The following is a 26,817-nucleotide window of genomic DNA, read 5'->3' on the forward strand; positions in this document are numbered from 1 at the left end:
TAAAAACCAAAGAATCTGTTTTAATGTAGGGGATCCCAAACCTCAAGGAGGAAACTAAATTTAGTCCTATTCCCATGTATTACACTATCTAAGTTTCCTTCTTAGAAACCAAAGAATCTGTTTTAATTTAATGTAAGGGATCCCCGTCACATATGTGAATATAGGGTTTGTGTCGTGCTATTATGGCCTTAAAGGGTAGTGACGGATGTACACAGCGGGCTGGGTCGGCTTTTGAAAAAACAAAAAACCTAGAAAAAAAAAGAAAAGAAATTATGAGTGAAAGGGGTCGTTAGTGTAACCATATCCACCTAAAGGCTAAAGCTAGCGACTCTTCTTCTTCTTCTTCTTCCTCTTCTTCCGGCCAATCTCCACACCCAAAGTTCGCCCATCTTCGATACTCCTTAAAGCGTAAGTATCTTTTTCAATTCTCTTCTTCTTCAATTGGATACAGATTGGGGAAAATTTTAGGGTTAAACGCTGTTTGATGAATGTTTGTGAGTAGATGATGCGTTGGTTCTTGGCCTTCTGGGCGTCTCTTCTGTTTGTTTCTTTAATCTGTTGTTCTATTGTTAATTTGTGTAATCTTTAGTTCATCTTTTGATGTTTTGAGTTTAGGATAACAAATTCAGGAGTCAGTTGATGACTCTATGTTGGATTAGCTTATTCCAATATTCCTGATTGCTCAGTTCTTCATTGCTAAGTATTTTAATGCTGAAACCCTGAAGCCAGCACCACCTAGAACCTTGTGATGCCATTGCCAGCCTCAAACAACAATTGTCTGAGGACTATTGTGAAATTCTTTTTGTAAGGAGGGGATATTGTGATATCCCGTATCCGATTTTAACTTCTTTCGGTTATTTTGAGTTGTGGCTATCCGATTTAAACAAAAATATGGTTCAGTTGTGGCTATTTTTACAGAGGTCGGCTTAGTACTAAATTACTTTATATTCTATTCTGAACTGAACATGTTGCTTGGGTTGAAAGGCTTTATGGCTTAGAGTTAGTCATCATCAAAAACCCTGCTAGATTTGTACTTCCGATATATTAATCTTTTTGTCCCTCTTTTTGTTGTAGCGACTTACGGTTTTAGTTATGATTCAGTTGCAATTATTTAGCCAAAAGTTCAAATGACAGCACATTGGGGGAAAATTGGAAAACTAATAAAAATACTATTTATCATAAGTTATAATAAAGTACATGATTTTTCTTTCATATTTTATTTTTCAATATTGGAAAATAGATATCTTTCATTACTTTTTTATTTATTTATTTTTTCTGAAGACTATGAAATATTCTATCCCTATCTGTTAAAGTAGCAAGATCTTTAGGTCTAATGTTTGATGTTGGATTACATATCTGTGGACAGCAATGGCGGCTATAAGTTCTCTGGTGGGAAGCATTCCCCAAATTGGTCAGACAATATGCAGAGATGATGGTTATTCAAAAAGGCGGGCGAAGAATTCTGTGGTTTCTATTATTGGCCCTCGTCTACCCTTATTTTCTTCTCAGACCAGGTATATTATTCTATTCTTCAAGTTTCATCCTAATGGATTATTTTGCTCCTTGCTAATTTGGTTAGCACTGACTAACTAGACTAGTAATTATGTATACTAAAAGATATTTTCAGCTATAGATAACTATTTTTATTTTTTTATGAGAAAACAGAATTGATTAAAACATGAACAAAACTAAACTCATACATAATACAAATCAAATCATTTCATATTCCTGTTGTGTTGTGTTGACTTGAATATAGCTCACAACCTATTTAACAAGTCCAATAATCGATTTGTGTTGACCTGAAAATGTTAATCGGTTAATTTGTTAATAGACTATTATTAGCAGCATTGGATATGACTGACAAATTTCATGTTTCTGGGCATTTTCTTGGGGATGAAAGACGTCTGCTTCAAGTTGGTCCGGGTAAATCAATTTTACCAAGAAAGAAGAGGAATAGTTGGGAACAATGAATCTCCATATTTGGAGAGCCTTTGACTGGAGCACCTTTTCCACGAAAGTATAACGGCATTTCTAGCTCTTTTTGCCAAAGCAGAAGCTCTTCATGGCAAAGTAGAAGTTGTCTTCGCCTCAGGACGTCCACACCAAGTGCCTTTCCTGACAGAACTTCTTTCTGTTTATCCAACCGTAAACTTGAGAAGGCTTTTGTAAGTGGGCACCCCAAATTTACTTCTGTTGAAATTTCACATCCAACATCTTTTTGTACTGTTTGACATGGATTGGCTTTAATTTCTCTCCTTCTGGGCCATAGAAATGTTCATCCCAGAATTGTTGCAGTTCTTTGAAATGTAGCCTGCTGCTTGACCTAAAAAATATTCTTTCACGATGTGTGTTTTTTCTTTGAACTTGCACAGAACGGACATATACACGTGTTTTTTCCTTGTGGCTTTTCTTCTTTCACACAAATGTAGTAGGTTGATTGGAAGTGACTTCTTTGGACAGTTTTGCTATAGTCTAATGGGAATACTGAATGCCTTGTATTTCTACAATTTTTATTATTACTTTACTTTTATTGATGCATGTCAATGGGAAACATTCTACTGTACTATTAGTCATGCTTCAAGACATTTCCTGACTTATACCGATCCATATAATTTTTAGGTGAAGGATCTGCATATTCCATATGCAACCGTAGGTCCAGATGAGCCACATGCAGCAAGTACATCTTGGCCAGATGGTATTCTTGAGAAACAGGAGCCAATAAGACATGTGATTAGGTGAGTGTGGAATTGAAATTCCATGTTAGAATGGTTTATAGTTGCTGAGGCTGTTTTGATTAAGGTGATTAAATTTCTTTAATTCAATCTCTCTTATTTCAAAGAACTGTGTTTCAATTAAGTTGGCCTATTGACTTATGAAGTTTGTAATTTATAGTTGTTATTGCAGTATCAATTTTGGCATATCTCCTTCTGATAACAACTCTCTCTTTGAAACTTTATATTTTTGAATTGTTCTTCTAACTGATTTTTGTTTTGTGTCCTGCCTTTATCTCCTTTTATGTGATAGATTATCATTCTCCTTCTTAAGACAGCCAACACTTAAATTTTCATATTGTAAAATTTGTCTTCAGTCTCTCAACAAAACCCCCATATTCAGTTTGCTGTTATAAAAAAATAAAAAAACAAAAAAAATAAAAAAAGAAAGAGAAAGAAGGAGAAGAGAACAAGGGAAGAAAGTAGTGATATCCAACATTGCAGATAAGACTAAGCAGCAATAACATAACACACAAATCATGAATGTCAAACAATCATGGATTCATGGAAACCTATGGCTGGAGAAGGAACTGATTTGGGTGGATTTTTGTGAGAAAATTTTGAAATTGAAAAGAAATAGGTAAATTTTGATGTTTGGGTTTAGGCTTTGAGGAATTTAAAGCCGCAAATGCCGTATTCATTTTCAACTTTCCCAATCTCTGGTATACAATCTGCAGAATATGATTGGTTATTTTATTACTTGTAATATTAAAATGTTAATAATTATTGTTGCCTAGCTTAAGTGGTTGGGCACAAACCCTGAGGGTGTATTGGTGAGTTTTTATTTTTGTCGGGCAAGGTGGTTGGGCCCACTCCTCCAATTGTAAAACGGCACATCACCAAAATGAGTCCCTATTAGTCACGTCAGCAATCTAAGTTGACTGGGCATTCCATGTCACTATCAAGTCATAAAAAGTGGGTCTTATTTGTGTCACGTCAGCACTTAACAGTTAAAATTGACGGATTAGCTAACGGTTGGACTAAACTGATCAAATCAGAAAGTTTATGGGTGTATTTGACCTAAACCTCCATCTATTGGATAATTGGAACAATCTAAATTGCTTATAAATGCAATTCCTTCATTCTTCTAAATAAATAAAAAAGTTGCAATTGCACGTGAACATAATATGTTTTAAAATGGAGTGCGATCATACCAGCAATAATGTACCGGATCTCATTAGAACTCCAAAGTTAAGCTTACCCCCTTTATGGGTAAGCCCCTTTAGAGATAGGAAAACGGCCTAGCTGCTTTCGGCAACATTGAGAATTTAAAAAAGAAATTGCTGCTATTTCAGTGGTTGAAGTGCCGGTCAGCATTGCCTAAGTAACGTCTGACATTGGTTTGCGCGCTTCTCTCCTCTTCATTCAATGCAAAGACAACCGCCTGAGCGTTTGACTCCAGCATCAGAGAAGAAAGGCCCATATCTAATGTTTGCTTCAACCTGCACGAGATCAGAACTTCGAATTAAGCAGCAATATCTATTTTCACACAATATTATAAGGCTGGGTGTGTTAGGATATTTTCTGGGTATATTTAAAAACCAAAGAATCTGTTTTAATGTAGGGGATCCCAAACCTCAAGGAGGAAACTAAATTTAGTCCTATTCCCATGTATTACACTATCTAAGTTTCCTTCTTAGAAACCAAAGAATCTGTTTTAATTTAATGTAAGGGATCCCCGTCACATATGTGAATATAGGGTTTGTGTCGTGCTATTATGGCCTTAAAGGGTAGTGACGGATGTACACAGCGGGCTGGGTCGGCTTTTGAAAAAACAAAAAACCTAGAAAAAAAAAGAAAAGAAATTATGAGTGAAAGGGGTCGTTAGTGTAACCATATCCACCTAAAGGCTAAAGCTAGCGACTCTTCTTCTTCTTCCTCTTCTTTCGGCCAATCTCCACACCCAAAGTTCGCCCATCTTCGATACTCCTTAAAGCGTAAGTATCTTTTTCAATTCTCTTCTTCTTCAATTGGATACAGATTGGGGAAAATTTTAGGGTTAAACGCTGTTTGATGAATGTTTGTGAGTAGATGATGCGTTGGTTCTTGGCCTTCTGGGCGTCTCTTCTGTTTGTTTCTTTAATCTGTTGTTCTATTGTTAATTTGTGTAATCTTTAGTTCATCTTTTGATGTTTTGAGTTTAGGATAACAAATTCAGGAGTCAGTTGATGACTCTATGTTGGATTAGCTTATTCCAATATTCCTGATTGCTCAGTTCTTCATTGCTAAGTATTTTAATGCTGAAACCCTGAAGCCAGCACCACCCAGAACCTTGTGATGCCATTGCCAGCCTCAAACAACAATTGTCTGAGGACTATTGTGAAATTCTTTTTGTAAGGAGGGGATATTGTGATATCCCGTATCCGATTTTAACTTCTTTCGGTCATTTTGAGTTGTGGCTATTTTTACAGAGGTTCGGCTTAGTACTAAATTACTTTATATTCTATTCTGAACTGAACATGTTGCTTGGGTTGAAAGGCTTTATGGCTTAGAGTTAGTCATCATCAAAAACCCTGCTAGATTTGTACTTCCGATATATTAATCTTTTTGTCCCTCTTTTTGTTGTAGCGACTTACGGTTTTAGTTATGATTCAGTTGCAATTATTTAGCCAAAAGTTCAAATGACAGCACATTGGGGGAAAATTGGAAAACTAATAAAAATACTATTTATCATAAGTTATAATAAAGTACATGATTTTTATTTCATATTTTCTTTTTCAATATTGGAAATTAAATAGATATCTTTCATTACTTTTTTATTTATTTATTTTTTCTGAAGACTATGAAATATTCTATCCCTATCTGTTAAAGTAGCAAGATCTTTAGGTCTAATGTTTGATGTTGGATTACATATCTGTGGACAGCAATGGCGGCTATAAGTTCTCTGGTGGGAAGCATTCCCCAAATTGGTCCGACAATATGCAGAGATGATGGTTATTCAAAAAGGCGGGCGAAGAATTCTGTGGTTTCTATTATTGGCCCTCGTCTACCCTTATTTTCTTCTCAGACCAGGTATATTATTCTATTCTTCAAGTTTCATCCTAATGGATTATTTTGCTCCTTGCTAATTTGGTTAGCACTGACTAACTAGACAAGTAATTATGTATACTAAAAGATATTTTCAGCTATAGATAACTATTTTTATTTTTTTATGAGAAAACAGAATTGATTAAAACATGAACAAAACTAAACTCATACATAATACAAATCAAATCATTTCATATTCCTGCTGTGTTGTGTTGACTTGAATATAGCTCACAACCTATTTAACAAGTCCAATAATCGATTTGTGTTGACCTGAAAATGTTAATCGGTTAATTTGTTAATAGACTATTATTAGCAGCATTGGATATGACTGACAAATTTCATGTTTCTGGGCATTTTCTTGGGGATGAAAGACGTCTGCTTCAAGTTGGTCCGGGTAAATCAATTTTACCAAGAAAGAAGAGGAATAGTTGGGAACAATGAATCTCCATATTTGGAGAGCCTTTGACTGGAGCACCTTTTCCACGAAAGTATAACGGCATTTCTAGCTCTTTTTGCCAAAGCAGAAGCTCTTCATGGCAAAGTAGAAGTTGTCTTCGCCTCAGGACGTCCACACCAAGTGCCTTTCCTGACAGAACTTCTTTCTGTTTATCCAACCGTAAACTTGAGAAGGCTTTTGTAAGTGGGCACCCCAAATTTACTTCTGTTGAAATTTCACATCCAACATCTTTTTGTACTGTTTGACATGGATTGGCTTTAATTTCTCTCCTTCTGGGCCATAGAAATGTTCATCCCAGAATTGTTGCAGTTCTTTGAAATGTAGCCTGCTGCTTGACCTAAAAAATATTCTTTCACGATGTGTGTTTTTTCTTTGAACTTGCACAGAACGGACATATACACGTGTTTTTTCCTTGTGGCTTTTCTTCTTTCACACAAATGTAGTAGGTTGATTGGAAGTGACTTCTTTGGACAGTTTTGCTATAGTCTAATGGGAATACTGAATGCCTTGTATTTCTACAATTTTTATTATTACTTTACTTTTATTGATGCATGTCAATGGGAAACATTCTACTGTACTATTAGTCATGCTTCAAGACATTTCCTGACTTATACCGATCCATATAATTTTTAGGTGAAGGATCTGCATATTCCATATGCAACCGTAGGTCCAGATGAGCCACATGCAGCAAGTACATCTTGGCCAGATGGTATTCTTGAGAAACAGGAGCCAATAAGACATGTGATTAGGTGAGTGTGGAATTGAAATTCCATGTTAGAATGGTTTATAGTTGCTGAGGCTGTTTTGATTAAGGTGATTAAATTTCTTTAATTCAATCTCTCTTATTTCAAAGAACTGTGTTTCAATTAAGTTGGCCTATTGACTTATGAAGTTTGTAATTTATAGTTGTTATTGCAGTATCAATTTTGGCATATCTCCTTCTGATAACAACTCTCTCTTTGAAACTTTATATTTTTGAATTGTTCTTCTAACTGATTTTTGTTTTGTGTCCTGCCTTTATCTCCTTTTATGTGATAGATTATCATTCTCCTTCTTAAGACAGCCAACACTTAAATTTTCATATTGTAAAATTTGTCTTCAGTCTCTCAACAAAACCCCCATATTCAGTTTGCTGTTATAAAAAAATAAAAAAACAAAAAAAATAAAAAAAGAAAGAGAAAGAAGGAGAAGAGAACAAGGGAAGAAAGTAGTGATATCCAACATTGCAGATAAGACTAAGCAGCAATAACATAACACACAAATCATGAATGTCAAACAATCATGGATTCATGGAAACCTATGGCTGGAGAAGGAACTGATTTGGGTGGATTTTTGTGAGAAAATTTTGAAATTGAAAAGAAATAGGTAAATTTTGATGTTTGGGTTTAGGCTTTGAGGAATTTAAAGCCGCAAATGCCGTATTCATTTTCAACTTTCCCAATCTCTGGTATACAATCTGCAGAATATGATTGGTTATTTTATTACTTGTAATATTAAAATGTTAATAATTATTGTTGCCTAGCTTAAGTGGTTGGGCACAAACCCTGAGGGTGTATTGGTGAGTTTTTATTTTTGTCGGGCAAGGTGGTTGGGCCCACTCGTCCAATTGTAAAACGGCACATCACCAAAATGAGTCCCTATTAGTCACGTCAGCAATCTAAGTTGACTGGGCATTCCATGTCACTATCAAGTCATAAGACTAAGCAGCAATAACATAACACACAAATCATGAATGTCAAACAATCATGGATTCATGGAAACCTATGGCTGGAGAAGGAACTGATTTGGGTGGATTTTTGTGAGAAAATTTTGAAATTAAAAGAAATAGGTAAATTTTGATGTTTGGGTCACTATGCCAAAAAGTTAATTAGACGACAGATCATATCTGTCGTCTGATTGCATGATTTTCTGTCGTCTGAGGCGCTGCCGTCTCTTATGCAATCAGACGACAGATAAACTCTGTCGTTTGATTGCACTCAGACGACAGACATGTTTTTGGTCTTCTGTTGTCTGATTGATTCCTCACATGTACAAGTGTGTGTTATGAATATTTCAGACAACAGAAATGTGCTATCTTATATATAAATAGACATCAGCAATCTTTATCTTCTATCGTTTAATAGCTATTTCACAGACAATTATTTGTGGTTGTACGTATCTTTGAACGACAATTATTTGTCGTCTGATATCAATTAGAACCATATTATTTGTGGTTGTATGTACCTTTGAACCACAATTATCTGTCGTCTGATATCAATTAGAGCCATATAATTGTGTTGATATTAAGCAACTAAGATCACATGAATTTTCCTAGTCCTGTTGTTGTTTAATTGAATGGACAACATAATTTCTCATATATCTATCTACATAGTGATATTGAAACTACAACTTTTTGTCGTCTGAGTTAGTATACAACAATAGAATTTTCCCATTTCTATTGTTTTCTGTTTGATCCAACAACACACTTTTGGCTTTGAGTGGGTTGTTGGATGGTTGTTCAGACGACACAATTATTGTTCATTAGGTAATCTGGAAATCCAGAAAATGCCATTTCATAAAACTGGCAAATCATTCAGTATATTACACAACCTGCTATGCATCAGTTCAATACAACCCCATCCATGAAACAAAAGACACGATCGATAAAGGCAACGCAACAAACATCACAGTATCGAGCATGTAAAGCAAAAAACTAGTACCTATAGCTTCCTAATCTGGGTTATATAGGTGATGCATGTCCAAAAGCAGATATATATAAGAGTTAGGCACTAGCTTTCTTGAAATTGGGCAACATATTGTGCCCACTCGGCCCGAACCTTATCAATATCATTTTGTGTGTACATGTTGCTTCCCTTTCTGTCCCACTGCAACAATAGAAAATATGAAAGTTAATATTAGTTGGAATGTAAGCCATTTTGAAGAACTGAAATACATTAACATATATTACCTTAACACTCCACTCTTGGTTCTTGTCCTCCACTATGTCCTTCATGTAATGCATAATCCAAAACCCACAGGTTTTATCACCTTGCTGCTCCGGAATGCCCTGCAACATATAAAAATGTCAAGTACCAGCCAAAAAGTTGTGGAATGACCATTAAGCAGTTTCTAAGTTAAATGAAATTGCACATGCATTTAACCAAATTCAGAACATACCGCACAATTTTTCCATGTAACTATTTTTCTGCCTTTCTTAGTTTTTTGCGCATTGTATAGTTTGATTGAGCTGCAAATTCATGATGACGACAATAAAGTTTCAGAAAATAGAAGAACTTAAAAAATATCAAAGCACTTGACATTTCCAGTAAAAATGTTAGTAAAACAACAATTTTAGAACTGTTACGAAACTGAAGGTTAATATTACTTACTTGTCCACAATAGTTTTCCATTCACCGGTGATAAGTCGTCTCTTCAATGGATCCATGAAATGCACAACTTCTTCAGCGGGGTTCACAACCGTTAACATCCAATGACAACTAACATCAAACTGATATACTTAGTACCAAAACAAACTACTGTATGCAACATATTATATATATATATATATATAAACATAAAGGTACAACATGAAGATTTCATACCCTGAGTTATAGGGCACCAAAAAAATCTAACCCGACTTCCCTTTTGCATAACAAGCTGACAGAGAACGAGCCATTTCTGTTGGATTCCCACACCCAAGCGCACCTGCCTGAGCAGGGTCTATGAAGGCAATCATGTGCAGCATCTTAAATTTCTGCAACTTTTGGTAAAGGCAGCTACAAAAAGATAAGACAAAAATAATCAAATCCTTTACAAGATTGAATCTGAAAGCATACAACCTAATAAAATTAACAGATTTATTTTATTTACAAACCTCATATACATCACAATGGTGTTGTTAGATATCTCCTTCATGTGCGTCAAGGCATACACATCTCTTCTAAAGATAGCTACCTTTCTTGGGCGGCCAAAAATTTCCTCGCCCAAAGTGGTGTGGATGGTGACCCCATTCTTCAAGAATATATTGGCCCAGTGGCACAGCTCCTTTAGTGGTAATGGCAGTTTGGGGGGCAGGTTGTCAAGGTCATCATGATCAAAATCTTCATACATTTCCCTCCTTTTCTTTTTCACAATTTTACGGTTTTCTTGCTCCTAGTTTTGTAAACAATAACATGGCATGTTGTGAAGGTCATCATGATCAACTTTAAAACAAAGAGTCTAAATTATGGTAAATAGAAGCAAAAGATATTACCTTGTCAACAACTTCAGGGGGTATAACCAAGCTTCTAGGCCAAGCAACACATGTGCCAATCGCATCGGCAACTCTCACAATCTCATCTTTGATAGGAAATGGTAGCAAAGCATTAGCAACAACCGCTTCAGTGACTGAGACGCGTGCATTTTTTTCTCCCAATGGTACACCATGGATAGTCTGCTGTGTGGCCTCGACATCAACTTCAACAACGGTTCCAAAAGCAACTATGTTGTCCACAGAACCTATTGCGAGTTTAAACTCTGACTTGACATTTCTTGACTGTACCTAATTCACCAAAAACCAGTTTTAATCATTCACATTTCAGGTTGAGACTTCTTTAATGTATATGAATGTCTCAAATCTAAGTGTAACGACATCATCAAGTAAAGTAGGGTATAGTAAGCTGTTTGTTTTTCATAATTCTAGTTAAATTTCTGTAATTTCTAAATGATCAGAATGTTGCAAATTGATTCAGCAGTCCAGCTATGCAGCAAATATGCACAATAAAGCAATTAAAGTGGAAACCAGCTTCTCACTTCATTTCTGTCAAATTTTCACAAAACTCACAGATCAAGTTTACTGGGGGTACACACTCCAAGCAAGAAAGTGACACACTACAATTTTCTGTCCAATACGCTAAAGAGCCAACAGATTTCAAACAAAAATAATTATAGCTAGAATCTCCTCGAGACCAAAGATAGGAACATGAACAACACAATTCATGCAAATCCAAGATTATTAGTTTGCTATACAACATATAGCAGAGCCTGATCATAATGGGGCCAGCAAAAGGATTTATACCTAGATTCTAGCTATAATGGCTACAGATAATTGGGGCCACCAGAAATGTTTATACCTAGATTCTAGCTCACAATAAACACAAACAAGCATACATTAAAATGTTGTTACACAGCAAATTCTATAAACATTTTACAATAGGGAAGAATTTTTCAGTGGCATGGTCATTCGACTCAAATGGTGATTACAGAACCTGAGGTATGTAAGAAATACTAAATATAACAAAGATAGAGCTTTTCTGAAAAATAATGCCAAGTAGTTGTGAAAAAGGAATATATTAGGAGACGGACATGAACTACTGAAGGTAAAACTGGGAGAAGATTGTGAAAACTATCCGACTCTGCCTTCCATAGAAACAACTTAAAGTTCCAGCTGTTAATTGGTAATTCTTGCAGACAGTACTTTAGTATTGATAGCTGAGTCAATTATTTATAAAGGGGAACAAGTCAAGAACGAAAAAAATTTCAAGTCAACTTGCTTACTAGATGATGATAACTAGAATTATGATTTTAAGCTTTCTGTCTGTGTTGCTTCTCTTAGCTTTGATCAAGGCCTTTCAGAAACTATGGTGGACTCCATTTGCAATGAAAATGAGACCATTCCATTAAGCATGAAACTAAATGCAGCTAAACAAATCATAATGCCACATTGAAGGAGATATTGATCACTTAGACAAATAACAAAGTCCCAGCCACGCCAAAATTCTTGCATGAATTCAAAGCTTTTGATAATTATTTCAAAGCTTTTGGTATTACTGCACTCCACCTTGCCATTTTGTCTTATACCCTTAATTTTTTTTTTTTTTTTTTTTTTTTTTTTTTTTTTTGAGAATAAGCCACAGCAATTTAGGGTGTTCTTCAAGTAGCTCAATGAACTGTTGATACACAAGTTCAATTAAACAAGGATTAGACAAGCAAACACTTCAATTGATCTTAGGAACACTACAACACGGACTCTAGCATCATTTATAGAAGACTTTATCTGTACCAATAAGTACTCTTAATCAAGAACTTTCTTCACTTACTATTCATGATTCACAGAAATCCAATAAAACCATAGGAAACTGAAAATACCTTTCGCAAAGTAACTGAGGTGTCCAGCTCAATAAGCACACCTGGGCCACATACAACACAGTCTTTGTCCCTGACAAACTCGGTCACTTTCGTGTGGAGGCCTTCTGCACCATTATACCTACAAAAGATTCGATCTGATCACTTAAGTGCCTTTATTTGATTAGATTATAACTACAAAGACAATGCAATTGTTCACTTTATTCTTCACATTGATATTTAACAGTGAGTTGCCAGAGCTGCTAATTTGAACATGCAAGAAAACATTGGTAGTTACACGACCTTAGCATTTGATCATGAAAAAATATGGGGAATGTTGAAACCTAGTAACAATGACAAGATGCCTATGAGTCCCATATACTTACCACAGTAGGAGAATAAAAGAATGGGTCTTGATGCCTACCACTATGCAGAAAGTTGGCTTCTACAAATCGTCCACAGCGGTGGCATAAAAGAGGTTGGAATGCAATGGTGAATCAAACATTTTCTCATTAGAATGGAATAACTAACTGCCTATATATGACACATACAGATTACGAAAACTTAGTGGGAATTGATTCCTTAGGGAGCATATCATCACCAAACTTTCAAACTTGATTAGAAAACCACCGCCAAGCTTTTCTTCTTTTTTTTTGCTTTTCTATGTCGGCACCTCATCAAGCTTCTTTTCTTGTCGGCTACTGTGAATGTTTACAAAGGTGTTGATTTATCTAGATCATGATCAGCCCACCTCTTGGAATTAATATTCAAATTCAAATATATGCAAGGTGAGAATGTATAGCTTCACAATCAATCTATATATTGCCGAACATCATAATACCATCACAGGGAAGATAATTGAAATTTGAAAACTAATCATCAATCTGAAAAATAATACAAAGACGCAGCTACCATCAAAAACTCATCCAACCCGGTAAAACCCAAAATCCCGATTCCAAAAAGAAACAAACTTTCCGTGAAAATTTGGCAAACCAATAATCATAATCAAAGATGACTCAAAAACCCAGAAGAAGTCTGAGCACTATCTTACCTTGAGCAGAAGAATCTGAGGCCGTAGTGAATGAACAACTAGCAGACGGGTGCACGTCCACATTTCCCACCAAGGCACCAAACTTTGCAACCCTGCAAAAACCCCAAAACGAAGGATGACGTTGATGTTTAAGAAAATACGGAGTGACGATGAAAGAGTACTTACGCGTCGATCAACTTCGATTTCAACTTCAAGCCTTTTGGAAAATCGGCCCCAATTTCTTCTTCTTCTTCTTCAAATTAATCCCCCAAATTTTGGATCTAGGATCTGTCGGACCTTCCTCTAGATCAACTCGTCCTCTACTTCCTTCAATGGGTTCTTCACGGACGATTGTTAGATGGGCTATCATGGTTTTCTTCAAGTGCACCGCCGCTACTGAAATTAGCGTTTTCTACAAATGCACCTCGATCTGCTGCTGAATTTGAGATTAGGGTCCGATAATCGGTCGTGGATGCCCTGTGGTCGCTGGCCGCAGTTTCAATAGAGACTTGAGAGATGCCCAGTTTGAGATCAGTTGAGCTGAGAAACTTGAGAGAAAAAGGCAGACTTGAGAGACGTGAATGAGGTCGGGCTTACACAAATGAAAGGCAGAAGGCAATTTTGCCTTAGACAAAAAATAAAAAACAGAAGTTAAATGAGTTGACTCCCACATGTAATCAGACCACACAATTACGTTGTCTGATGCTTACCACTCTTTGACTCAACTAGGGTTTTGACCAATTTTTAGAGGGAAATACCTTATCGATTGGGAGGGAGATTTCTAAAATTTCAGTCCAACTCATTCAGACAACAGAATTTTCTTATCACTGTTGTTTGAATAAGTCAAGCTTTTAGGCTTCAGAGGAATGAAATTCTCTACCTTCAACCAACAACACAAAAATGTTGTTTCAATAAGAGCCTTCAGAGGAATGAAAGTATAGGTACATCTCTATTTTCAAGTAACAACATTAAAGTGTTGTCTGAATGTCACCCATTTACTCAAATGAAAAAACTGTGTTTCGATGGGTATTCAAACAACAGAGTTAGGTTTGTCTGTTGTCTGAAAATTTGGGACAACAGAAAATTACCTTTCTGTCGTCTGATGTCTGTTGTATGATTGAGTTATTGGCATAGTGGGTTTAGGCTTTGAGGAATTTAAAGCCGCAAATGCCGTATTCATTTTCAACTTTCCCAATCTCTGGTATACAATTGATAGGAGCATTTTAATGCGACGTTTTAACTGCATTTCCTTACATTTCTTGCGTCATTTCCTTAGTAAAACTCTGTTTAGGAAAGTTTCCATTCTTCGATTGGGAAAGTTCCTATTTGTACAAAGTTTCTATTTTCGGTAGTTTCTATTTATCATTTTTAGTAAGTTTCCATTTTCGGTAGTTTCTATTTTTCATTTTTAGAAAGTTTCCCATTTTCAGTTTAGGAAAGTTGCCATTTTTCATTTTAGGAAAGTTTCTATTTTTCTTACTAGTTTCTATTTTCAGGACCTCGGAGCTAAAAAGTGGAAATGAACTCATAAATGGAAAGAGGAGCTTGCGAACGTCAAGGGGAGCAAAAATGAGGAACAATGGATCACATAAATGAGCAGAAATGAAGAAAAGAAGTTTTCCTGCTTCAACCAGGAAACCCTGCGAAAAGGAGGAAAGCTTACCAATGAAGTTTCCAACGTTACTATGAAAAAGAAATGGAAAAATAAAGTGTTGTGGCGTTGGAAGGTGACAAGGCTTGAAGTTGAAGCAACAAGGCCCAAGAACTCTCAAGAATGAAGTGGATTTTCGGCAAATGGATCAAAGGCCCACAAAGCCCATGCAATTAGGGTTTGTGACGCAATGAAGAAACCTAGAGAGAGTATGCCGTGAAATCCCAAGAGATAAATAAGGGAAGTGCCGTGAGAAAAAATCAGAAAATAAGAGAAGATTTCGTTGGAGATTTTCTAGGGCTATTTTTATGGGAAGAAATATAATTGGAGACTTACCCTAGAAGGTTTTGCCGTGAAGAATGAAGAGAGAAACAAGGGAGGCAACGTAAAACCCTAGCTTTGGACGGCAAAGAGATATTCTCTAGAGATTTTTAAGGAAAGAAAATATGTGTGGAGACCAAGAAAAGCTCAAAAGAAGTCTAGATACATTCCTTAATTCCCTAAAGGTATTTTGGCCGAAATTAAAGAGATAAAATCAGAATATTATCATAGTATTTCGGCAAGAAAATCAAGGGAGATATTTTAGAGAATTTTGTGATTGGTTGGACTACATCATAGGGCTTATGTGGCAAGCAAGCATTGGAGGAAAATTATGTGGAGTTATCAAAATTGCCGTGAGAACTTTGAGAGGATTACACGGCTTGGAGAGCAAGGATGCGTTCCCTATATATACTCAACCTTTCTCAACGTCTAGGGTTCCCAAGTTTTGACGTTTTACAACTTAGAAAAAAATCAGAAAATCTCTCTAGCATAGCCGTGAGTTTCTCCATCCTCTAGAGCAAGCCACGAGTTCAAGCAAGGCCAAGGGAGAAGAAGAGAAGCCGTGAGCATCCATCATCCATCACCAACCTTGGAGTTTGCTTTCGAATTGCAAGGAACCACAACATCATCTTCATCCACGGTGTAATCCGATTCTCCTTTGTAACCTTTGTTTGTATTTCGTTGGTTTTGTTCTAGTTGACATATGTGTTTGAACGAATTGTTATTTCTGGAATTTTTATGATTAATTGAAATTTTCAGATTCTTATATTGCGATTCATTGTTGCTTATGTGTGATTGTTTGATTAAATTTGCTTTATAGATATCTTTTATATTTTAATCTTAAAGGGTTCGAAACTTTTAGGGTTCTTGTATGAATGGTGCTACGAATTTAAGAACATGAATCAACTTTTTGGTTTTGTGTTCTTGAATCGAAAAGTAGTAAAGGTTTTGTGCAAAAATCGGAATTAATCAAAGAGAATTGCAATTAGGTGGACTTTTCCATACTAAGTTGCACACTTGAGTTGATAGCCTTTCTAGGTGTTTAATGCGTTAACCATGTATGATTGACTAGCTTTCTAGGGCTTGAATGCATGTTTGATAGGATTAGTCTTTGTGCTTTCACTTAGATTAATTAGCATTGAAAAGTAAAATATGGGAAATTGTTTGCTTTTAACGTTTCACATGATCAACTCCTTTTGCATGACTTTGATGAACAATATGAGAGTCTAATTCGATTTTAATCATATGTTTCGGGTTTGATCTTTGTTCTTTCATTCCATTCGTGTTTTATGTTTTTGTGTTTTAATTGCTTTCTTAACTTAGTTTAATTTTCGAAATCAAAATCCAAAATCCCCCCTTTTCGTAAATATGTATATACTTTGTTTTGTTTTTGTGAATACTATACTTTGTTTTAATTTTAATTGTTTATATTGTCCTACATTGACAGGTGTACCCTCAATCCCCGGAATAGAACGATCCCTATTTGCTTATACTACTAACGATATTTCAGGGTTAAATTATGCGCTTGCTCAAAGCGTATCAATTTTTAGCGCCGTTGCCGGGGATTGAAAATCATTTGTCATATTGTGATTAATATGTTGTTTGTTTATTGTTATCGTAAAAAAAAAAAAAAAAAAAAAAAAAAAAACACTTGTTTATAATTTTCGAAACTTAGTTAATTAATTACTTAGGATGTTATTTATATTATTGAACACGAGTTTAATTGTGAGTTGTAAATTAAAGAAGGAATAGGTGAAGTCGTGTTTATTAATATTGGCCTAAACCCCTTATTGGTACCTAGTTCAGGTCCCTTAAGGTTGAGGGCGGCCTTTATTAACATTCATTGAACTGTCTAACACACTTAGGACCTTTTACATCCTAGTAAGAATATCCTATGTGAGATGGTGTCTAGGAAGGGGACAACGTTCATAACGGGTTCTGGATCCAGAAGTGCTACAAATGGGCGTAAACCTCAATGAGGGAGTAGCCTATGCCAAAATGGATCCTACCTCTTGTGTTCGCCCTCCCCTACCTGGCCATCTCAGTAAGGTTGCCCAACGGATGTAGGAGGGACTTTGTGTCTAGGCGAATATACTTGGGCCGCACGTCCACTTGATTTACCGCTTGGAATTGAATTTGATATCAATAATATTTATGACAAAAGAAAATGTAAAACAATGTTGTGACATTTAAGGTATATTGGATTAAACATAATCTTGGAATGGTAGCTGTTTCAGCCCATTGCACACTGAGATTCCCTGTTCCCGTACCTAAGTGTTGAAAGTAATTGTAAATAAAAGAAAGAAAAAGAAAAAAAAAAAAAAAAAAAAAAAAAAAATTGTGAATAGTGACGTTTTGTACTTGTGTGTTGTGTGAAAGTGTTGTGTTTGTCTAATTATACTTGTAAAGAAGAAAAGAAAGGAAATACAATGAAAATTGAATTATGAATGTTGTTAATTATTTAATTGTTGTGAGTATGTAAAATCGTATGAGTAGACAAGGGCCCTTTTGTTAATATTGGCCTTAACCCTTCATTCGTACCTTTCTAAGGTCTTATGAGGTTGAGGGCGGCCTTTATTAGCATTTGGAGAACAGTCTAACACATGAGTACTTTCCAAACTGAGTAAGGGGCATACAGATGGTGTCTTAGGTTGAGACCCTGGGTGATGGGTTCAAATTGGATCTCAGAGATACTATAGACTGTGCGTAAACCACAATGTGGAAGTAGCCAATAGGGGCGTAAACCTCAATGAGGGAGTAGCCTCCGTAGTATCACCAAAATGAGTCCTCCCTCTCACTTACCTCTTAATCTGGCTATCTGGCCTTCTGAAACCACGGAAAGAGACTTATGTCTAGGCGACTATCCCTATATCGTAGCTCACCAATAATAATGGTTTCTATTAGGCTCGACTTACAACTTGGAATCAATTGAGTTCTTAACTTTGTTTATAACTTCTAAAAAAAAAAAAAGACACTTGTACATACCCTTCACATGTAAATTGTTTTGTTTTGTTTATACTTTTCTTACTTGTACAAACTTTTTACGTTTCTCTTTAATTGTATATTTGTGAATTGTGTGAAAGTTCTGTACATTTTACTTCTAATTATACTTGTAAAGTTAAAAAAAAAAAAAAAAAAAAAAAAAAATGAATTTTGGTCATGAATAGGTGGACTTGTGAATAGTGACGTTTTCTTGTATAAAGTATTAACTTGTATTTCTTGTATTTGTAATTTACTAACTTGTGTAATTCTTAATGTTGTTCAGGATATCCATGAATGACCGAGCCTTCTAAAATCCCTAGTGCACGAGAGATTGAGGAAAGACTTGCTCGTTTGAAGAATCCTCCACAACTTGAATACAGAAGACCTTCTTCCTTGCAATTCAAGCCGTACACATTCAACGAGCAAGGGAAGAGAGTCTTAAATCCTTCAGAGGAATCCACATCACCTACACCAACTCCATCTCCACCACTTTCACCTTCACCTTTGATTTTACCTAACTTACCATCACCACAAATCACACCACCCCTCTCACCTTCACCACCACCTGAACCACCACTTTCACCACCACCTGAAGAAGACAAGGAAGAGAGGATGGCATCTATTAGGGAACTCTCCACAGCAACAGTCGAAGGAGGACCTCCTTCAGGCATCATATACCCTGCCCCTGCAGCAGGAAGACAAGCAGAGTTTGAGCTAAAGAGTGGACTGTTGCACAAGCTCCCTATGTTCCATGGCCTTAATATGGAGGATGCTAACAAGCACATCAGAGAATTCCAGTCTGTGTGTGCAAACATGCAACCACAAGGAGCAGATGAAAACCTTCTTAAGATGAGAGCATTTCCATTCTCCTTAGCTGACAGAGCCAAAGATTGGCTATATGAGCTTCTTGCTGGACGCATCACTTCATGGGAAACAATGAGGAAGGCTTTCTTGGAAAAGTACTTCCCAGCTTCTAAGGTCATCACACTCAGGAAGAAGCTTAGTGGAATAGAGCAAGCCCATGATGAGTCCTATTCTGCCTACTATGAGAGGTTCAATTCCTTACTTGCACAATGTCCTCAACATCAGATGAAGGATGAGACCCTACTCACATGTTTTTACGAAGGACTCCTACCTTTGGAAAGGCAAATGCTTGATGCTGCAGCTGGAGGAGCTTTTGTGGATAAGCAACCTGCGGTTGGGAAGGAACTGATTGCTAATCGTGCCTTAAATACTCAACAGTATGAGGGTGCGAGACAAACCACTCGTAGGGTAAATGAGGTGAGCACTAGTCCTGCTATTGCGGATCAATTGAACAAGCTCACCCTTCTTGTGAACAAGGTGGCGAGCACTCAAGGCCATGGAGGACCCTCTGCTTGTGGGGTGTGCTCTAGGGCATGTGACTGATCAATGTCCTCAACTTAGTGAGAATGGTGGATGGGAAGCTGTGAACGCCATAGGAGGATACCAAGGGAATCAAGGAGGATATCAGGGAGGACCTCAACGTCCTAGGAATGACCCCTATTCAAATACCTACAACCCTGGATGGAGGGACCACCCCAACTTCAAGTGGACCAACAATGAGAACGTTCAGAATCCTCTTGGTGGGAGTTTCCAACGTCCTCAAGGACAATCCTTTCAAAGGCCTTACATGCCTCCTCAACAGAACTCAGGGAATTCAATGTCCCATTATGATAAGACGATAGAGGCATTGACTAATTCCACTCAGGCATTGACTAGTTCCACTCAGGCTTTGATTCAAGGACAACAGGCCCACACCAAGGACATTGCTGACCTAAAAAGGCAAATGGGCCAAGTGGTGGACTTCATGACCAAGATTCATGAAACTGGTAAGCTTCCGAGCAACACAATTCCAAATCCAAAGGGAGGCTCTGAAGGTCCAACCAATTGAGGAGAGGAGGAGACCACGTCTAGGCTGAAAAGACGTTAAAATTAAGCGCTGCTTGGGAGGCAACCCAATTCAGAAGTAGCTGTGGAGGAGTCGTCAACGCAGATTTTGCTTTCTCTTCCCCTTTTACTTCTCTTTTTTTTTTTTTTTCTTTCCCTTTGTTTTAGTAGTTATTTTCGTAAATTTCATCCCTATATGCTTAAGTGTTTCATTGCATGCTTATTCTTGCTTACATTGAGGACAATGCAATATTTAAGTGTGGGGGAAGGGATTTATATTTGAGTCTTTTATTTTGAGTCATATATATGGAAAAATACAAAAAAATCGGAAAATGTCAGAAAAATAAAAAAATTTCTTTGCTTTTGTTTTTATTGAATCATAGGATGCCTTTCAACTGTCTAGGATGATTCTATATCTCTGAAATCATGACTAAAAGAGGATCACAACATTGAGATGATTTTAACATGGTATTCTTTGGTTAATTGAGATATATGAAAAGTATGTGCCTTGTAGTGGATATGGATTGCATAACCTTGGTACAGAATATGAGCATGTTAGGATGAGTTGTGATTCATAAAGCCCATGTGAGATAATTGAGCCCATGTCCCTTTTTCTTGGAGTGAAATGAAAAATATATTCTTAATTTCTTGGCGATGTTTTGATGATCTCATTATTCTTTCATCTTGATTGACTGCTTGCCATAGATTAAGTTTAATGGACTAGAGAATGCTAGAATTCTCTCTTGTGCTTGTTGAGACGTGGTATCAATACATGGCCCTGATTCTGGAAGGGATAGAGGTTCTCTAGGAATTACCACCATTGCCATATAAACTTGTGTCCCCATTTGTGCCCGTCGTGGGACCCCCCTAGATAAGCCCCTTTGAGCCTACATTAAGCCTTTTCGTTCATCACCCTTAAAATCCTTAACCATGAAGCTTAGTATAGTTACAACCCTACCCTTTGTTCTAAGAACTTAGTGGAGCTATCTTTTGAGACATACTACATGGGTTTGGTGCTAAGGATGAAGATTGAGAAGAGGTGAAAGTTCAAGTGTGGGGGTAGACTTGTCCAAAAAAAAAAAAAAATATGTGAAAGCCGTGAAAAATGAAAAGAAAAGAAAAATGTGTACGGCTCAAAAGAAAAGAAAGAAAAATATATGTTTATGGATTTTAGTCCCCCATACTTAGTGATTTTGGAGTTTGTTTTAAATTGAAGGCCCACTACAGAAAAATTTGGCCTTTGTCCATTTCACTAGAGTTCAAGGGAAGTTTACAATGAAGATTGGGCCCAACATGAAGATATTTGGCCCTTTTATGTTACCTCTATGGGGAAGTGACGTTTTTGAAATGCCTTGGTGGAATATCTTGAGGTCTCCATATTTACATGAGCTCTGCTAGGTTTTTAGGACACTTTGATAAATCCTTACCTTTCATTTCTTTAAACCTTGAGCCTGAGCCCCATTACAACCTTTGAGAGGACTTTCTTGATCCTTAAGATGGGACAGCCTTTGATGTGGAGATGAGTTACAAGAGTTGAACCTATGGCAGTCCATTCGTGCAAGTAGTTGATATCCTTCATGAGATCTTTAAAAGAATATTTATGTGCTTTCGTTTCTTTATATGTGATACACTTTGTTTATCTTTCACATATACATGAGTGAATAAGCTTTTAAGCATTGCCATGATCTGAGAGAAGAAAGAGTGGATATACTATGTGAGGATATGAATCATACTTGTCTGAAGCATGCTAAGCTAAAAACCATCACCATTGTTACAACCAAGTCCTACTTGTGTATGTGCGGATTATATGTTTTAATTAACTCTCGAATGCTTAAACATTGATTCTTGGTTGAGTGCTAATCTTGGTGATGTGAAAGTAAGAGATTGCTGAGACAAAAAGTTGAAGGGCAATAGAGTCATTGTATTTGTTTGAGTCTGTAATTTTCGTTGAGTCTTAGTGTCATTTTGCTAAGGGACTAGCAAAAGCTAAGTGTGGGGGAATTTGATAGGAGCATTTTAATGCGACGTTTTAACTGCATTTCCTTACATTTCTTGCGTCATTTCCTTAGTAAAACTCTGTTTAGGAAAGTTTCCATTCTTCGATTGGGAAAGTTCCTATTTGTACAAAGTTTCTATTTTTGTAGTTTCTATTTATCATTTTTAGTAAGTTTCCATTTTCGGTAGTTTCTATTTTTCATTTTTAGAAAGTTTCCCATTTTCAGTTTAGGAAAGTTGCCATTTTTCATTTTAGGAAAGTTTCTATTTTTCTTACTAGTTTCTATTTTCAGGACCTCGGAGCTAAAAAGTGGAAATGAACTCATAAATGGAAAGAGGAGCTTGCGAACGTCAAGGGGAGCAAAAATGAGGAACAATGGATCACAGAAATGAGCAGAAATGAAGAAAAGAAGTTTTCCTGCTTCAACCAGGAAACCCTGCGAAAAGGAGGAAAGCTTACCAATGAAGTTTCCAACGTTACTATGAAAAAGAAATGGAAAAATAAAGTGTTGTGGCGTTGGAAGGTGACAAGGCTTGAAGTTGAAGCAACAAGGCCCAAGAACTCTCAAGAATGAAGTGGATTTTCGGCAAATGGATCAAAGGCCCACAAAGCCCATGCAATTAGGGTTTGTGACGCAATGAAGAAACCTAGAGAGAGTATGCCGTGAAATCCCAAGAGATAAATAAGGGAAGTGCCGTGAGAAAAAATCAGAAAATAAGAGAAGATTTCGTTGGAGATTTTCTAGGGCTATTTTTATGGGAAGAAATATAATTGGAGACTTACCCTAGAAGGTTTTGCCGTGAAGAATGAAGAGAGAAACAAGGGAGGCAACGTAAAACCCTAGCTTTGGACGGCAAAGAGATATTCTCTAGAGATTTTTAAGGAAAGAAAATATGTGTGGAGACCAAGAAGAGCTCAAAAGAAGTCTAGATACATTCCTTAATTCCCTAAAGGTATTTTGGCCGAAATTAAAGAGATAAAATCAGAATATTATCATAGTATTTCGGCAAGAAAATCAAGGGAGATATTTTAGAGAATTTTGTGATTGGTTGGACTACATCATAGGGCTTATGTGGCAAGCAAGCATTGGAGGAAAATTATGTGGAGTTATCAAAATTGCCGTGAGAACTTTGAGAGGATTACACGGCTTGGAGAGCAAGGATGCGTTCCCTATATATACTCAACCTTTCTCAACGTCTAGGGTTCCCAAGTTTTGACGTTTTACAACTTAGAAAAAATTCAGAAAATCTCTCTAGCATAGCCGTGAGTTTCTCCATCCTCTAGAGCAAGCCACGAGTTCAAGCAAGGCCAAGGGAGAAGAAGAGAAGCCGTGAGCATCCATCATCCATCACCAACCTTGGAGTTTGCTTTCGAATTGCAAGGAACCACAACATCATCTTCATCAACGGTGTAATCCGATTCTCCTTTGTAACCTTTGTTTGTATTTCGTTGGTTTTGTTCTAGTTGACATATGTGTTTGAACGAATTGTTATTTCTGGAATTTTTATGATTAATTGAAATTTTCAGATTCTTATATTGCGATTCATTGTTGCTTATGTGTGATTGTTTGATTAAATTTGCTTTATAGATATCTTTTATATTTTAATCTTAAAGGGTTCGAAACTTTTAGGGTTCTTGTATGAATGGTGCTACGAATTTAAGAACATGAATCAACTTTTTGGTTTTGTGTTCTTGAATCGAAAAGTAGTAAAGGTTTTGTGCAAAAATCGGAATTAATCAAAGAGAATTGCAATTAGGTGGACTTTTCCATACTAAGTTGCACACTTGAGTTGATAGCCTTTCTAGGTGTTTAATGCGTTAACCATGTATGATTAACTAGCTTTCTAGGGCTTGAATGCATGTTTGATAGGATTAGTCTTTGTGCTTTCACTTAGATTAATTAGCATTGAAAAGTAAAATATGGGAAATTGTTTGCTTTTAACGTTTCACATGATCAACTCCTTTTGCATGACTTTGATGAACAATATGAGAGTCTAATTCGATTTTAATCATATGTTTCGGGTTTGATCTTTGTTCTTTCATTCCATTCGTGTTTTATGTTTTTGTGTTTTAATTGCTTTCTTAACTTAGTTTAATTTTCGAAATCAAAATCCAAAATCCCCCCTTTTCGTAAATATGTATATACTTTGTTTTGTTTTTGTGAATACTATACTTTGTTTTAATTTTAATTGTTTATATTGTCCTACATTGACAGGTGTACCCTCAATCCCCGGAATAGAACGATCCCTATTTGCGAATACTACTAACGATATTTCAGGGTTAAATTATGCGCTTGCTCAAAGCGTATCAACAATCTGCAGAATATGATTGGTTATTTTATTACTTGTAATATTAAAATGTTAATAATTATTGTTGCCTAGCTTAAGTGGTTGGGCACAAACCCTGAGGGTGTATTGGTGAGTTTTTATTTTTGTCGGGCAAGGTGGTTGGGCCCACTCCTCCAATTGTAAAACGGCACATCACCAAAATGAGTCCCTATTAGTCACGTCAGCAATCTAAGTTGACTGGGCATTCCATGTCACTATCAAGTCATAAAAAGTGGGTCTTATTTGTGTCACGTCAGCACTTAACAGTTAAAATTGACGGATTAGCTAACGGTTGGACTAAACTGATCAAATCAGAAAGTTTATGGGTGTATTTGACCTAAACCTCCATCTATTGGATAATTGGAACTATCTAAATTGCTTATAAATGCAATTCCTTCATTCTTCTAAATAAATAAAAAAGTTGCAATTGCACGTGAACATAATATGTTTTAAAATGGAGTGCGATCATACCAGCAATAATGTACCGGATCTCATTAGAACTCCAAAGTTAAGCTTACCCCCTTTATGGGTAAGCCCCTTTAGAGATAGGAAAACGGCCTAGCTGCTTTCGGCAACATTGAGAATTTAAAAAAGAAATTGCTGCTATTTCAGTGGTTGAAGTGCCGGTCAGCATTGCCTAAGTAACGTCTGACATTGGTTTGCGCGCTTCTCTCCTCTTCATTCAATGCAAAGACAACCGCCTGAGCGTTTGACTCCAGCATCAGAGAAGAAAGGCCCATATCTAATGCTTGCTTCAACCTGCACGAGATCAGAACTCCGAATTAAGCAGCAATATCTATTTTCACACAATATTCTAAGGCTGGGTGTGTTAGGATATTTTCTGGGTATATTTAACGACATCCTTTTAGAAACCAAAGAATCTGTTTTAATGTAGGGGATCCCAAACCTCAAGGAGGAAACTAAATTTAGTCCTATTCCCATGTATTACACTATCTAAGTTTCCTTCTTAGAAACCAAAGAATCTGTTTTAATTTAATGTAAGGGATCCCCGTCACATATGTGAATATAGGGTTTGTGTCGTGCTATTATGGCCTTAAAGGGTAGTGACGGATGTACACAGCGGGCTGGGTCGGCTTTTGAAAAAACAAAAAACCTAGAAAAAAAAAGAAAAGAAATTATGAGTGAAAGGGGTCGTTAGTGTAACCATATCCACCTAAAGGCTAAAGCTAGCGACTCTTCTTCTTCTTCCTCTTCTTTCGGCCAATCTCCACACCCAAAGTTCACCCATCTTCGATACTCCTTAAAGCGTAAGTATCTTTTTCAATTCGCTTCTTCTTCAATTGGATACAGATTGGGGAAAATTTTAGGGTTAAACGCTGTTTGATGAATGTTTGTGAGTAGATGATGCGTTGGTTCTTGGCCTTCTGGGCGTCTCTTCTGTTTGTTTCTTTAATCTGTTGTTCTATTGTTAATTTGTGTAATCTTTAGTTCATCTTTTGATGTTTTGAGTTTAGGATAACAAATTCAGGAGTCAGTTGATGACTCTATGTTGGATTAGCTTATTCCAATATTCCTGATTGCTCAGTTCTTCATTGCTAAGTATTTTAATGCTGAAACCCTGAAGCCAGCACCACCCAGAACCTTGTGATGCCATTGCCAGCCTCAAACAACAATTGTCTGAGGACTATTGTGAAATTCTTTTTGTAAGGAGGGGATATTGTGATATCCCGTATCCGATTTTAACTTCTTTCGGTTATTTTGAGTTGTGGCTATTTTTACAGAGGTTCGGCTTAGTACTAAATTACTTTATATTCTATTCTGAACTGAACATGTTGCTTGGGTTGAAAGGCTTTATGGCTTAGAGTTAGTCATCATCAAAAACCCTGCTAGATTTGTACTTCCGATATATTAATCTTTTTGTCCCTCTTTTTGTTGTAGCGACTTACGGTTTTAGTTATGATTCAGTTGCAATTATTTAGTCAAAAGTTCAAATGACAGCACATTGGGGGAAAATTGGAAAACTAATAAAAATACTATTTATCATAAGTTATAATAAAGTACATGATTTTTATTTCATATTTTCTTTTTCAATATTGGAAAATAGATATCTTTCATTACTTTTTTATTTATTTATTTTTTCTGAAGACTATGAAATATTCTGTCCCTATCTGTTAAAGTAGCAAGATCTTTAGGTCTAATGTTTGATGTTGGATTACATATCTGTGGACAGCAATGGCGGCTATAAGTTCTCTGGTGGGAAGCATTCCCCAAATTGGTCCGACAATATGCAGAGATTATGGTTATT

General features: G+C 36.5%; 1 protein-coding gene and 2 long non-coding RNA genes across 3 annotated transcripts; 2 read left to right on the plus strand and 1 right to left on the minus strand.

The window, feature by feature from the left end:
• Positions 1–338: 338 nt before the first annotated feature.
• On the plus strand, positions 339–2,718 carry LOC133707944 (uncharacterized). The gene is made up of 4 exons (XR_009845437.1): positions 339–408; positions 1,367–1,514; positions 1,901–2,165; positions 2,620–2,718. It is a non-coding gene; the product is annotated as an uncharacterized LOC133707944 (long non-coding RNA).
• A 1,920-nt stretch (positions 2,719–4,638) lies between these two features.
• LOC133710130 (uncharacterized) lies at positions 4,639–6,987 on the plus strand. Its single transcript, XR_009846519.1, has 4 exons — positions 4,639–4,708; positions 5,636–5,783; positions 6,170–6,434; positions 6,889–6,987. It is a non-coding gene; the product is annotated as an uncharacterized LOC133710130 (long non-coding RNA).
• A 1,767-nt stretch (positions 6,988–8,754) lies between these two features.
• On the minus strand, positions 8,755–19,303 carry LOC133711563 (uncharacterized). The gene is made up of 13 exons (XM_062137668.1): positions 18,979–19,303; positions 18,706–18,885; positions 14,125–14,147; positions 13,935–13,991; positions 13,388–13,425; positions 12,361–12,478; positions 10,487–10,774; positions 10,109–10,386; positions 9,837–10,010; positions 9,624–9,731; positions 9,412–9,481; positions 9,203–9,301; positions 8,755–9,119 (listed from the first exon to the last, which is right to left on the minus strand). The coding sequence occupies exons 1-9, from the start codon at positions 19,301–19,303 to the stop codon at positions 9,863–9,865; spliced, it is 1,455 nt and encodes a 484-aa protein (XP_061993652.1). The 3' UTR covers positions 8,755–9,119; positions 9,203–9,301; positions 9,412–9,481; positions 9,624–9,731; positions 9,837–9,862.
• Between the last annotated feature and the right edge of the window lie 7,514 nt (positions 19,304–26,817).

Source organism: Rosa rugosa, chromosome 5 (assembly GCF_958449725.1).
Source record: "Rosa rugosa chromosome 5, drRosRugo1.1, whole genome shotgun sequence".
Taxonomy (NCBI): domain Eukaryota; kingdom Viridiplantae; phylum Streptophyta; class Magnoliopsida; order Rosales; family Rosaceae; genus Rosa; species Rosa rugosa.